The sequence below is a fragment of the Esox lucius genome, chromosome 9, assembly GCF_011004845.1.
Source record: "Esox lucius isolate fEsoLuc1 chromosome 9, fEsoLuc1.pri, whole genome shotgun sequence".
Classification (NCBI taxonomy): domain Eukaryota; kingdom Metazoa; phylum Chordata; class Actinopteri; order Esociformes; family Esocidae; genus Esox; species Esox lucius.
In genome coordinates this window covers 22,267,869-22,281,735 of record NC_047577.1, presented here as the reverse complement: position 1 = coordinate 22,281,735, position 13,867 = coordinate 22,267,869, and the positions used below count along the sequence as shown (strand labels likewise).

General features: G+C 40.0%; 2 protein-coding genes across 5 annotated transcripts in view; one reads left to right on the top strand and one right to left on the bottom strand.

The window, feature by feature from the left end:
* The window catches only part of traf5 (Tnf receptor-associated factor 5), a 32,914-nt gene extending 28,894 nt beyond the window's left edge, over positions 1–4,020 (top strand). For all 4 annotated transcript variants that reach the window (XM_010898587.3, XM_010898586.3, XM_029121967.1 and 1 more), the window contains 2 exons: positions 1,574–1,745; positions 2,822–4,020. In XM_010898587.3, the coding sequence (XP_010896889.1) occupies positions 1,574–1,745; positions 2,822–3,414 (765 nt within the window). In that variant the 3' untranslated portion in view covers positions 3,415–4,020. The remainder of the gene's footprint in view (positions 1–1,573; positions 1,746–2,821) is intronic.
* A 2,419-nt stretch (positions 4,021–6,439) lies between these two features.
* Positions 6,440–12,850, bottom strand: LOC105026841 (lysozyme G). Its single transcript, XM_010898588.4, has 5 exons — positions 12,681–12,850; positions 10,725–10,808; positions 10,436–10,635; positions 9,427–9,568; positions 6,440–8,027 (listed from the first exon to the last, which is right to left on the bottom strand). Exons 1-5 carry the CDS (start codon positions 12,682–12,684, stop codon positions 7,894–7,896), a joined length of 564 nt encoding a protein of 187 aa, XP_010896890.2. The 5' UTR covers positions 12,685–12,850; the 3' UTR covers positions 6,440–7,893.
* Between the last annotated feature and the right edge of the window lie 1,017 nt (positions 12,851–13,867).

Sequence of the window (13,867 nt, the reverse complement as noted above, 5' to 3'; positions counted from 1 at the left end):
ATGCAGCTTTGCGATAGGGTTATGTACTGTTTCCATTCATGAATTTGTATGATGCTAACAATGCTAATTACTGACTGAGACAGAGCTGAATAATAAAAAAAATTAAAAAATGACTATGTGGATCTACTCGGGGTAAGGAGACTGTCAGCGAAATAAGATTTTTGGACTATCCCTTTAATGTAGTTCTAATGTATCAAAATATGGAAAAAGTGAATGGGGCTGAATATATCAATAAATATTTAATGTACATTTTTGCCCAGAAAAACCTTAGACCATAGACCTGCTTGTGTTTCGGATTATTGTCCTACAACATGACAAAGCAGGGCATCAGCTCAAGGATGGATGGCCTAACCTTCTGCAGAATTCTCTGATACAAAGCAGAATTCATGGTTCCTTCAATGATGGCAAATTGTCCAGGTTCTTATGCTGCGAAATATCCCCAAACCATTAAACTGCCACCACCATTCTTGCCCCTGTTGCCCTGAAACTTTCACTTTTGACCCATCTGTCCATAGAATGTTGTTCCAGAAGTCTTTATGATCATCCATGTGCTTTTTGGCAAATTTGAGACAAGCATTTATGTTCTTTTAAACCTGTGGGTGGAGGAAAATGTAGAATGCCTGTAATTGGCCAAATGCACAGCCAACACATCCTCTCAACCAATACTTTCCTAGTATTTGCATTTACAACAAGCATTGTAGTTGTAGTAATTTACATTTTGGTCTGAAACCTGACCAATGATTCTAGTATTTACCACTAACTAGGTGCTTTGATTTGCCTTATTTGTCACTCATCATTGTCACACATCATTATTACGCTTGCAGCTTGTCCAGAATGCGGCTGCTAGATTGTTGACTGGTACCAGGAAGAGGGACCGTATCTCCCCGATATTGGCCTCTCTTCACTGTTAACATGTCAAATATAGAATTGATTTTAAGATGCTGTTCCTTGTTTTGAAGGCATTATATGTATATTGTATATTTCAAATCTCCTTAGGGTGTATCACTCTTCCAGGCCTCTTCCAGGCTCCAGGCCCCGTCAAATCAGTTCCTTTTAGCCATTCCACAGTCTCAGATGAAAACAAAAGATGATCGTGCCGTTTGGTGGTGACCTCTAGATTGTGGAATAAACTGCATTATCAGGTCATCCCCCACCATTGGGACATTTAAGTCTTGTCCTAAAATGTTTGTTCTTTGACATTGGAGTCAGTTTAGGGACATTCGTGCTTAACTGTCTATTTTCATGTTTCTTTTTATTGTTGTATGTTTTTATAGATTGCATAACTTTGTACAGCACTTTGTTTAGCATTAGTTTTTTTTTAAATGTGCATTATAAATAAACTGACTTCATTTAAACCCACAGTGCATCAATTTCTTAGTTGCCTACAGAGCTGCCAATCAGCTAATGAACCACATTGTCTTTCCTTGGTCCGCACTTGATTTCTTTCAAGTGAAACAGAACACATGCTGCAGCAGTATATGAGCACCAGAGGCAGACTGCTGGACCAACCTAGGCCACCTAACAACATAAAATATCAATAACTTTATATTGTTTTTTGGATGTGCCTGTACAGAGGTCTCTGGTTGAGCAGAAGGACCACATCTCCAGTGTCCGGCTTCAGCTGGAGGAGTTCTCCACTGTGTTTGGCCCGGGTGTGGCGCGGGATGAACTGAGCCAAATAAGAGCTTCCCTGGATGCTCTCAGGCAGCGAGTGTCAATCACAGAAGGACTGAAAGACCACCTAGGTAAGGTCCTGTAATGGTCCACGTCAAAGGGCGATTTAAAGTGCAGTATTTTTGGGCTAGCCCCTGCCTTCCGAAATGATGGTCCAGAAAGTGAAACAGAAACAAATGTTTCTAATTTATTATCTGTGGGGAACCTGAATAGTCACTGCCTCAGTTAGCCTCATTGTGATAGCAGGGTTAGAATCATATCTAGACATCGACTGCCCTCAGTCCGCTGGGATTCACTAAAACGGGAGAAAAACAGAGTAATGGTTAAAGATTACTGTCACGGTACGGTGAGCAGCAGCGCCACCGTTCCGTGCACTCTCACTTCCCATCACTTATGAACACATCCCGGACTTGTTTTGTGTCACATGTCTTTAACCATGCACACCAGGTCCCTATCACATCATTTGTAAGTGTTTAAATGTTTCCCCTCCGCTCCCCGCATTTGTGGATCATGTTGTGTTGATGTTGTTGTGTGTGTGTGTGTGTGTGTGTGTGTGTGTGTGTGTGTGTGTGTGTGTGTGTGTGTGTGTGTGTGTGTGTGTGTGTGTGTGTGTGTGTGTGTGTGTGTGTGTGTGTGTGTGTGTGTGTGTGTGTGTGTTGCCGTTACCTGTACGTTGCTTTAGAACCATTATGTACAGTCGTTTTGCTGCTTAAGTCAGCCCTTTTCTTTTGTTGTTCGGCCGTGCTTTTTATTTGTTTATTAAAGCCAAAATCGACCCGATGGCAATTTCTTTTGTTTTCTCTATATGAAGAAAAAAACTATGATTTATTATTCATTTCTAATCTTTTCAATGAATGTTCCTCTCGCAGTTTCCATCCAGGGTAATCCGCATGACATGTGATAAGGGTGTTTTTGTGAAATGTAACTGCCGATGAGGCAGTAAAACTGTTTTTGTATGTGTTTGGCCGAATACCCTACAGAGATTTTGTAGAGCAGTTTACCTAGCTTTTGTGGAAAAATGCACGACCACTGATCAGATTTGATCCAACACGTATTTTTTACCTGACTAATTTGAGTTTATAACATTGTAAAGACTTTATTCTGAAATTCTCATCAAAGGAAGTAAACAATCCCTTTGCCATCCTAGGGGCGTTGAATGAGACCTACATGCGCCACACGCGCCTCCTCAGCATCCACACAGCACAGCTGGAGCGCAACGACGAGCACTTCCGTGAGCTGGAGTCAACCTCATATGATGGGAAGCTCATCTGGAAGCTCCGTGACTACCGCAAGAGGAAGGAGGCTGGGGCCCGAGGCCAGGGGCCATGCCTGAGCAGCGCGCCCTTCTACACCAGCCGCAATGGTTACAAAATATCAGCCAGGGCCTACCCATACGGTGACGGGGCCGGCCACGGCACACACCTGTCCCTCTATGTGGTCCTCATGCGGGGCGACTTTGACCCCCTCCTGCCTTGGCCGTTTAAACAACCTGTGTCTTTGTCAGTGCTGGACCAGAGTGGTGCCAAAAACCACATGACAATGAGTTTTAGACCCGACCCATCCAACAGCTTCCACCAGCCCGGGTCGGCAGATGCAACTGCGGCTACTAATGTGGCCTCAGGTTTCCCATGCTTTGCCTCCCATGCCCAGTTGGAGGCGCCCAAGAACGCCATCTATGTGAGAGATGATACACTCTTTATTAAGGTCAAAGTGGACACGTGCGGTTTAGAGGAGCTGTAGGACTGTCTTAAAGAACATCTGGAAAACATTTTGAAAAAGACACAAAGCTCCTTGCTGGGCAAGGACCACCAATAGTCAATGTCTTTATGTGCGGTATTCCAAATTCGGCAGAGTAGTACGCTTTCTCCATGCATTTTGCCCCAGATGGCCAATACCTGCTTACATTTTATTTTATTTAGGTGATGTCCGAGTTGTAACTGCATCTGAGCATTTAAATCAGCAAGCAGTAAACCTGTCCTGGACATTGCTGGAGTTGCATTAGTAACTACTAAATTAGGTCTGAGACAACAAGTGGGTGCAAATAATTGCTATGTAGAACAGAAAAGGAGCAGGATTCAGACCTTGTAGCATCCAATTTGAATTCCTCTGGTCTACATCTCATTTTGGTCTTGTTACGCGATAAGGACGGATGTAGCAACATGACAATCACTGCTCATCAATTTGGTAACTTTAATGCAGTTATACCTCGGACAATCATCAGCTAGGCAAGGCTAGAGCATGCAGTCTCTTCTTTTTTAATTCAAGCAACGCATTTGAATGAAAGTTGTTAAATATTAATACATTGTTTACATTGTTTAATACCTTTAATAAATTAACCGAAAGAACTACTGGTTATGCATTTTTAATCAATTATAATAACCCGGATTGTTGGAATCTAGAATGCTATTTGGATGTTAGCCTTGGTATATGTGAGCAATAAAGCACGAGGAGGCTAAAAGTTGTTCTTAGGTATGATGCATTGTGGAGTACCTGGACACAGCACTTAGCTGTGGTATGTTGGCCATATATCACAGACCCCCAAGATTCCCTATTGTTTTTATGAAGCGGTTACCAATGCAATTAGAGCAGTAAAAAGTAATGTGATGTCATTCCCGTTGTATACAGTTCCATATACCACGGATACCAGCCAATCAGCATTCAGGATTCAAACCAATTGGTTTATAATAGATCATATACCATGACATCACAATTATTTACTGCTCTAATTGCTTTAGTAAATTTGTTTACAAAAGCCAGAAAGCATCTCAGGGATAGTAGTTTTAACAAATGTACTTAAACAAATACAATGCTATTATTCAAAGAACAAGTTACATACATACATATAGGTCCAAGGCACTAAATTCCATGAGTGTAAAGTAACATAGAACCCTTTAGTAATTATATTAGCACAGCGGAAAACTGTTTTGTTGGTTAAAGAAGCAATGAAACTGTCCTTTAATTAGTTGAGCATCGGGAACATCAGCTATTGTAGATTCAAGAAAAGGCTCAAATTGGCCAAAAACAAAGGACTTTTGTCTAAAACTCATCAGTCTATTCTTGTTCTGAGAAATGAAGGTTATTCAATGTGAGAAATTGTCAAAAAACTGAAGATCTTGTGATAAAATGTTGTGTACTACTCCCTTCACAGAACAGTGCAAACAGACTGTAACCAGAATAAAAAGAGGAGTGTGGGGCCCCGGTGCACAACTGAGCAAAAGGACAAATACATTAATGTGTCTAGTTGGATAAACAGACACCTCACAGGTCATTGACTGGCAGCTTCATGAAATAGAACTCCCAAAACACCTGTCTCAACATTAACAGTGAAAATGCGACTCCGGGATTTTGGCCTTTTTTCCCAAACTTCCTCTGTCCTGTGTCTGTGTTCATTTGACCATCTTAATCTTTTCTTTTTATTAGCTTATCTGAAATACAGCTTTTTCTTTGCAACTCTAGTTAGAAGCCTGGCATCCTGGAGTCACCTTCAATGCTACGATTGAGACTGGTGTTTTGCAAGTTCTATTGTGGGTATTGTGTATATTTGGTATGACAATGAAAGTGCCTTTAGTGTTAAGTGAATAAAAGCAGATTCCAGAAAATAGTTGACCATGAAATGTGGAAAAGGTTTGTTTACTTACTATCCTGTTTTGTATCCAAAAGATGGGAAAAGTATTTTATTGTTCAATTAAACTTTTTTTTTTCTTTTCCCACAGCGTACAGTGCTTACCCTTACCATCAGTTTGTGGGTGTCCTAGAGCAAAAACACCTTCCTTGATCCAGAACCTTTACTGAACATACAACATATCAGAATTATTATACTATTATTTTATTAGTTTAAAGCTTCAACTGGTAATTAAAGAAATGATCTGTATGTGTACATGATGGGGGTCATTTTCCAGTGACTCTCTAGCTTAGCTTTTGGTTCGATGTTTGATAATGAAACTAAACACATCCACATTTTCCAGAGACTCCTGATTCAAATGGAGTTTGTAGCTCCAACCATTTTGGTCATGGAAATTGTCTATGTGACAAGACAACTGCCACTGCTGAGTCGGCTTTATCTAAGGCTCTGTGTGTCTAAATGAAAATGGAGATGACCAATGTGTTCCCCTGTTTCTTCCCTCCCGGGCAATCCCCTCCATTCATGTATACCACTTGTTTTTGTCTCACAAACGGTTCGATATTTCAAAACATTTTAGTGACTGTCTCGTTAGGGCACCCTAGAAAAATGGTGCGGCTAGCACAAACATAACGGAATCAAGCGCCACATGACCAAATTCAATGAAGCCTGCATGATGATACAATTGTATGGTTGCCTGCTGTGTTTCAGCAAACAGGGAAGGACACTACACTTGAAATGCACTGACTCAGATGACTGACTTAAATATATGAATAACATGATGCATGGCTTTACATCAACTGCCAGTGTACATGTTTTGAGAGTTATTAACCAGGTAGAACCCAGAAAGTGTTTTCAATTAAAACTATCCTAACATTAGATCCACATAGGGTGGTCTCTCTAAGGGCTGTTACTTGTCTTACAAGAAGCTTAACTGACGACATATGCTGGTAATTCCACTCTATACGTCAGCTCCCCACTGACCACCCAGTGTGGTCAGTGATGCTTCTAAAAAGGATATAGAAAATATATTGGACACCGAGGCGTTCCCAGGCCAGCCGGGAGACATAGTCTCTCCAGCGTGTCTTAGGTCTTCCCCGGGGTCTCCTCCCGGTGGGACGGGACCGGAACACCTTCCTAGGAAGGCGTTCAGGAGGCATCTGAAACAGTTTACAATTTCAAACTCGTAGCTAATATGATACAATTGGCGTTACAGGGTTTTTAAACACATATTTTATTCTTCAACAAATACATTTTGATAGTGCCCTATGACAGATGTTTAATATTAATGTACAATGTAGCCTATGCATAGGCATCAAATGGGTATGGCAAGGTATGGCAGCTGTTTTTGTTTTATAAAATAAAAAGAAACAAATTTAACTTGCATTACCTTTAAAATTTATTACAAAAATGTATGGGCTCATCGTTTTCTCATGCTCATCGTTTCCTCACATGTGCATGCAATATGATGATATAATGTACGTAGCCTATAAATATTGAACGTTTGGAGTGTTTGCATGTACGTGTTTGTGACTACGCTACGTAGCTAAACTTGTCCACATAATTCAAGGCGGGAAGAAAAATCTGAGGTTACTAGTTTGCGATAAACAAGAGATGGAACGAATGCTTTTGGACCTGTGAAGTGTGTGACCGCGAGTGCAGTGCTGCTTAGAAAGGATAGACCTTTATGAGATGCTACTTGGACTTCAGGGAGCATTTACTGAAAATGAAAGTTTTGCACTGTATGGTCATTTTATGTATATACTATTACATTCGCCTGTATGCACAATATGCACTCATTCAGGCCTATTCATCTATGAGAAGAAAATAGTCCACTGATTCATAACATACCCGTCAGTGAAAATGAGTGTCAGTGAGTGAGATTGATCTTTCCTCCATGATTTTCAACAGTGTGTAATTGGTTACGGAAGAATTTTGCCCAGCTGGTTTAGATAAGAGCCCAACAGCCTGAACAAATGATGATCATGTAGTTGTTTTTTCCTGTAACAAATTAATTCAAACATGTAATTGAAAACTGATATCAGTCTGCGTGGTCGGGCCTTATTACTTTTGAACTACAACAAATGTGTCTATTTTGTGCCAAATGTATTTTTGTTTTTGCTGTTTTGAACACCCCATGAGATTACGTACTAGAAATTAGCATTCATTATCAATGCATTTCTTTATTTTCTGTGAAGTTTAAACAAATGACTAATGATAATTAGACCTCCGCTCTTTGTCCATGATGCTGAAATACGCACAAAACAGATACGATGAAAGGCGTTTTCACGTCTCTCTCTAAGTTACGCATGACATGCATTGTGAATGTGACAGAGAGCTAAATGTCTTTTAAAACAGTTTTCAATTGCATAGAAGGTCATTGACATCAGGTCACATTGCCATACCTTGGCTTTTGCTGAAACAACGCCCCTGAATGTATTTACAGGTCATATTTCTCTGGGCAAATGTGGTTTATGGGTGCGGTTAATACTCGGGTTTGTATACACACAAAGCTATAAAATGAATGGTGCAGCTAATAAACGGGGAATTACGGTAATGAAAATGTCCATTAAACACATTTCTATATCTCGCTTATATGCTTAAAAGCCATTGCTCTTGTACCATTGAGCTCTGGCAATAACATCATTGGAGTAGTCCTTCCCAGTGGTGCTCTCATCCACTCGTTCATATGAGTGGACTCTACTCAGCCCCATATTGTAGCCTGCTAATCCAGCTGGAAAACAAAAACCAACAGAAAAGGTTTTAAACAAAGAAATAGGGTGGCATATACATAATGTAATATTATATATACACTCACCTAAAGGATTATTAGGAACACCACACTAATACTGTGTTTGACCCCCTTTCGCCTTCAGAACTGCCTTAATTCTATGTGGCATTGATTCAACAAGGTGCTGAAAGCATTCTTTAGAAATGTTGGCCCATATTTATAGGATAGCATCTTGCAGTTGATGGAGATTTGTGGGATGCACATCCAGGGCACGAAGCTCCCATTCCACCACATCCCAAAGATGCTCTATTGGGTTGAGATCTGGTGACTGTGACGGCCATTTCAGTACAGTGAACTCATTGTCATGTTCAAGAAACCAATTTGAAATGATTCGAGCTTTGTGACATGGTGCATTATCCTGCTGGAAGTAGCCATCAGAGGATGGGTACATGGTGGCCATAAAGGGATGGACATGGTCAGAAACAATGCTCAGGTAGGCCATGGCATTTAAACGATGCCCAATTGGCACTAAGGGGCCTAAAGTGTGTCAAGAAAATATCCCCCACACCATTACACCACCACCACCAGCCTGCACAGTGGTAACAAGGCATGATGGATCCATGTTCTCATTCTGTTTACGCCAAATTCTGACTCTACCATCTGAATGTCTCAACAGAAATCGAGACTCATCAGACCAGGCAACATTCTTCCAGTCTTCAACTTTCCGATTTTGGTGAGCTTGTGCAAATTGTAGCCTCTTTTTCCTATTTGTAGTGGAGATGAGTGGTACCCGGTGGGGTCTTCTGCTGTTGTGGCCCATCCGCCTCAAGGTTGTGCGTGTTGTGGCTTCACAAATGCTTTGCTGCATACCTCGGTTGTAACGAGTGGTTATTTCAGTCAAAGTTGCTCTTCTATCAGCTTGAATCAGTTGGCCCATTCTCCTCTGACCTCTAGCATCAACAAGGCATTTTCGCCCACAGGACTGCCGCATACTGGATGTTTTTCCCTTTTCACACCATTCATTGTAAACCCTAGAAATGGTTGTGCGTGAAAATCCCAGTAACTGAGCAGATTGTGAAATACTCAGACCGGCCCGTGTGGCACCAACAACCATGCCACGCTCAAAATTGCTTAAATAACCTTTCTTTCCCATTCTGACATTCAGTTTGGAGTTCAGGAGATTGTCTTGACCAGGACCACACCCCTAAATGCATTGAAGCAACTGCCATGTGATTGGTTGATTAGATAATTGCATTAATGAGAAATTGAACAGGTGTTCCTAATAATCCTTTAGGTGAGTGTAAATATATATATATATATATATATATATATATATATATATATATATATCACAGATTATCTTAAAAAACCTCTTAGCAATAAAGGAGAAATTCTTTTTTACCTTTCAGCTGCTCCTCCTTTGTCCATGAAGAGAATTTCTTCTTTACCTCGAAATTGATTATGTCAACAAGAATCTGAGTTGCTTGACTGATGTGGGTTTCACTGAATGGTCCGCCCTGTGGTGTATGCCAGCGTTTGTCAATCTATAAAGTGATTAAATATTCAATAAAAATCAATGGATAATATTTGTATTCAATTATTTACATTTGAGTCATGTAGCAGACACTCACACCCTTCTTAATGGCAAAGTGCAGGCCGTCTATTTTGATTTAGCGCATCGGACAATTAGGCACAAATAAGGGGTGAGACCCTATCTCAGTTCCACTCCAACCCAAGAGACGCCTGGCACGCCTAACAGCGGGAAACATGCTGGCAGTACGTGGAAGAGGATGCTCCTTGGGGCCAGCTGTACCAGCTGATCTGACTGGTAAGGGGGTGTCTAGTCAGGGCAAAGGGGCAATGCTAGAGGGATTAGTGATAGTCAAGTGCCTTAGGGACCTTCCAAGCAATATTCAGAAGTACAAAATAATTCAATAAGGAGCTTTCTGCAGGGGGTGGTCAAAACAAGGAAAACACCTAAAAATATACAACTAACAAGGACCTAATTGGTTTGCCTACAGAAGACCTCAAATTGTCCTTAGAATGCTATCAAACAAGTCCTGAACTGTGTTTAGAGGCATATTGCAGCATTCTTCAGGAAGAAAAGCCTCCAGTTGTTTTAAGGATGGAGTAGGTGGAAATGTTCTGAATGACAGCCCAAAAATGAATTCCAGCTTTGTGAAGCTCAGAACTAAAAGTTTTTGACAAGACTGCATCACTGATGTGCTGATTCAAATCTGTGGTCATTTTCAAGGCTAGCACTACAATGTGTAGTCATATTGTACTAATCATCCTATTGATGGTACTGTGATTTGTTTAAATAAATGTATCTTATGCATTTATACATTTACATCAGGTACATACCATACACACCTATAAACAAGGCCAACTTAAAAAAGATCAGTGCCTACCTGCATGAGCCCAAAGGCATTTCCGTGGTCTCCCCAGCCATTACTGTCCAGTCCTTTCCCAGCCCTGGACTCTCGTGAAATGATGCCAGCAATAACAGCTGGGTCCACTCCCTTGGCTTGCCCCACACTGATTATAAGAGACTTGTACCTGTTCATAGCATTCAGGTCATCTGCTGCCATAGAGTGAGATGCAGCCACTCCTTGATGATCGATGATAAAGTAATAAATACTAGAGTAAATATCTGCATTTGTAAATTAATGTATTATTTGTGTGTAGGGCACCACATACCGCCAGCCTGTTTCCCATCAGCTCTTGCTGTTTCAAACGAGGCACCAGTAGTGTCAACCCTCCTAAGATCTCCATATTGACAACCTAAATAACATTTTTACAAATTAAATCACTTGTTTACACTAACATTTACCTCAACAAACATAGATGTATATTTTCCTCAAAGCGCTACGTTTGACCGGGGTACAATATGGTTTATATCTGAGTTTGCTTGTTAATAGCGCTCCCCAAAAACGTCCTAAAAAGACAACAGTGATATATATAGAATCAGATGAAGGTAGAAAACAAGGTACACCCTTTGGTTTGTCCGTTTCGTTCTGTTTTCAAAAAAATATTTTACATTGCTTTCAATGGAGGAATACGTGGATCATGTCTTTGAAGCGCATTTAGCAGAAATCATAGTTTAGAGATTTTTTTCTTCGTGCCAAATCCATTTTTTTTTATTAAAAAAGGTGTTATTATATGTTTGTACAAAAAAATATAAAACACAAAATGGGCTAAGCCTAAATCATTTTACAGATGATGATATTATCCAAGAGACATATTAGCTAATCAATTTATCCTTTGGTCACTGACTTTCCTTGTCCAAATACCCCCTTATTATTGCTGTTTTTCCTTCTACTTAAATTTTCCATTCTAAACTGCAGTTTTCTATTAGCTCAAAACTGTTATGATCTAATTAAATGATCTAACACATTAATCTGTTGCCTCCTGTTGTGGTCACAATTGCAAGGCGCTCTCGACATAGTACCTGTTTTTGGTCAACATCATCCTGTCTGTAGCCGAAACATTTCCATATAATTGGCGATGCATTTCTTTTTGCAACCAAATTCTCAATTTCGGTCTTTTTTGCATGTTCCTCGCTCATCATTTTGTGTATCCAATAACCCATAAATCAGAGGAGATTACCTTATATCAGACAGATATAATGCTAGTTTTCCATTTGAAAAATATATATATTGTCGACTGATGTGACTTTTGCAGATGCGTGAAACGATATATCGTGGAGCCCTAAATGGAAGCTAATAAAACAAATTAATGTTAACTATGTAATAGAGTTATAATACATATATTTAAAAAATAAGATAATGAATTTGGAAAAAACAAGAGGTGAACCTTGCAGAAGAGAGGTAAAGGAACACTCCACACATGTTTGTAGATCTCTAGCTGATAAGGGAAGTGAGCTATTAAAAAACGTATTGGTATACAAGGATCAATTCCGATATAATCATTGAAATTGAGATTGCCTGTACCTATGCTTTTCCTGTAGAGGTGCAGGTATTAATCGTTTTACACAAAATATATATATTTTTTGTTTTTATATTCAATCAGCGGTATTGCATTTTTACGACGGTCCCTAACCCACTGAGCCGACATTCAGTGAATAGTTAGCCCTGGGCGTCCGGGGCTATAGCTTCGGCTATTTTATGAATAGCCCCGGATCTCAAATGGAACAAAAATAATAAGAATAAAAAATAGCCCCTGATCTAATTCATCTATAATTCGAATTGAGCATTATGACAATGTAGAAGTGTAGGCCGCTAGCGTTAACATCGACATTTTCCGCATGTACATTCAACACCCTGTACTTTCTGTCCCGGGCAGGGCTGGAGGGTGGGCTAAGCCCCCAATTTATTGTGATCCTAGCGACGCCTCTGACGCATCTGATATAATCACTGTCTTCTTATATATATCACTGTCTTCTTTGTAGGCTTTTTTTGGAAGAGGTATTGACGATCAAACTCCGAATATCTAATACAAACCCACTTTTACCTCGGTCTACTTTTTGGATATCAATACACCAAACACAATGTTCAGAGATTTATGATACGAATTCAGTTAATGATAAAATTCACACCCTGAAAATATAGAAATATTTAAATAGGCTACTCTATCAGCTTTAAACGCATTTTAATCCAAAAGTGTCCAAAATAGCTAATGCTAATAAAAACTCACTCATTTTGATGTTTTCTCCAAAATCTCTGTATGATGCTGTATGCTAAAATATATGTATAGTTCTCCAAGAGCTGTTTTACTCAACTGATCGTGTTGATAAACTTCTATTTTTATATATATTGAATAGCACTGACGTTCCCCTGATAGGCAGGGTTAAAAGAAACAGCTGATTTCAGAGAAGTCGCGTTTAATTACATCGTTGCACATGCGTATTGAAACTGAAACTGGTAAAACTTGACGGACTGTTAAGGATAGAATAAGGAGTTACCATTCTTTTGACTTCAGATGGGGTGGACGTGAATTGCCATAATAAAGCAGGCTATAAGGCAACCAGATCACTTTCCTTATTATCAGACTTATCCAATTGAATATAGGTGGTAAATAGAATTGTTTTAAAAGCCTGTTTTGGTTTTGTTATGCTTGAACATGTTTTCATTGCCATTCAGCAAGTTTATTCCCCCACAATAGTGTGAATCCTTCCCTATTAAAGGTAGAATTGTTTCTTATTAAAGGTAGAATCTTTCAGAGGCACAACAGGATAAGCATGAGTCTTTTGTATGATATTGTCGCATCAATCATGATATGGACAAGATTTTTGGTTGTTCAGTAGACTTGGGGGGGAATGTTTAATCATTATGTTAAACATTCTGATTTTCTGCTGAACACCGTTACCACTGATAGTAGCCTGTTGATGTCAGTATATTTCTCAAAGCCTTATAATCTGAGGTGGGGGACTCACTGTCATGAGTACTGCATCAGAGTGGGGTGTCAAATGTCTTGTTTATATTCATTTTTATTTGAGGAACAATAAAGCCTCATTAATCAGATACACCTTTTTGTTGTTTTGTAACATAAGTGTATGTATTATTTTCATTAGGAATTTAATGGAATTGAATGGTTTTATCTAACATGTACTCCTCCATGAACTGCCACCTTAACGTGGTGGAGGGGTTTGAGTACCCGAGTGACCCTAGGAGCTATGTTGTCTGGGGCTATATGCCCCTGGTAGGGTCTCCCAAGGCAAACAGTTCCTAGGCGACGGGTCAGACTAAGAGCGGTTCAAAACACCCCTTAATGATGAAAAATTATTTGAGTTCCGTGACGTCGCCCGGTATGGCGCAGCCGGGGCCCCACCCTGGAGCCAGGCCCGGGGTTGGGGCTCGCACGCGAGCACCTGGTGGCCGGGC

What these genes read in the sequence shown, in the direction of transcription:
- LOC105026841 (XM_010898588.4), bottom strand. An exon ending in TGATGGGAAACAGGCTGGCG is followed by an intron (nt 10,636 to 10,724) that starts GTATGTGGTGCC and finishes TCGATCATCAAG; the next exon opens with GAGTGGCTGCATCTCACTCT. An exon ending in AAAGGAGGAGCAGCTGAAAG is followed by an intron (nt 8,028 to 9,426) that starts GTAAAAAAGAAT and finishes TTTGTTTTCCAG; the next exon opens with CTGGATTAGCAGGCTACAAT.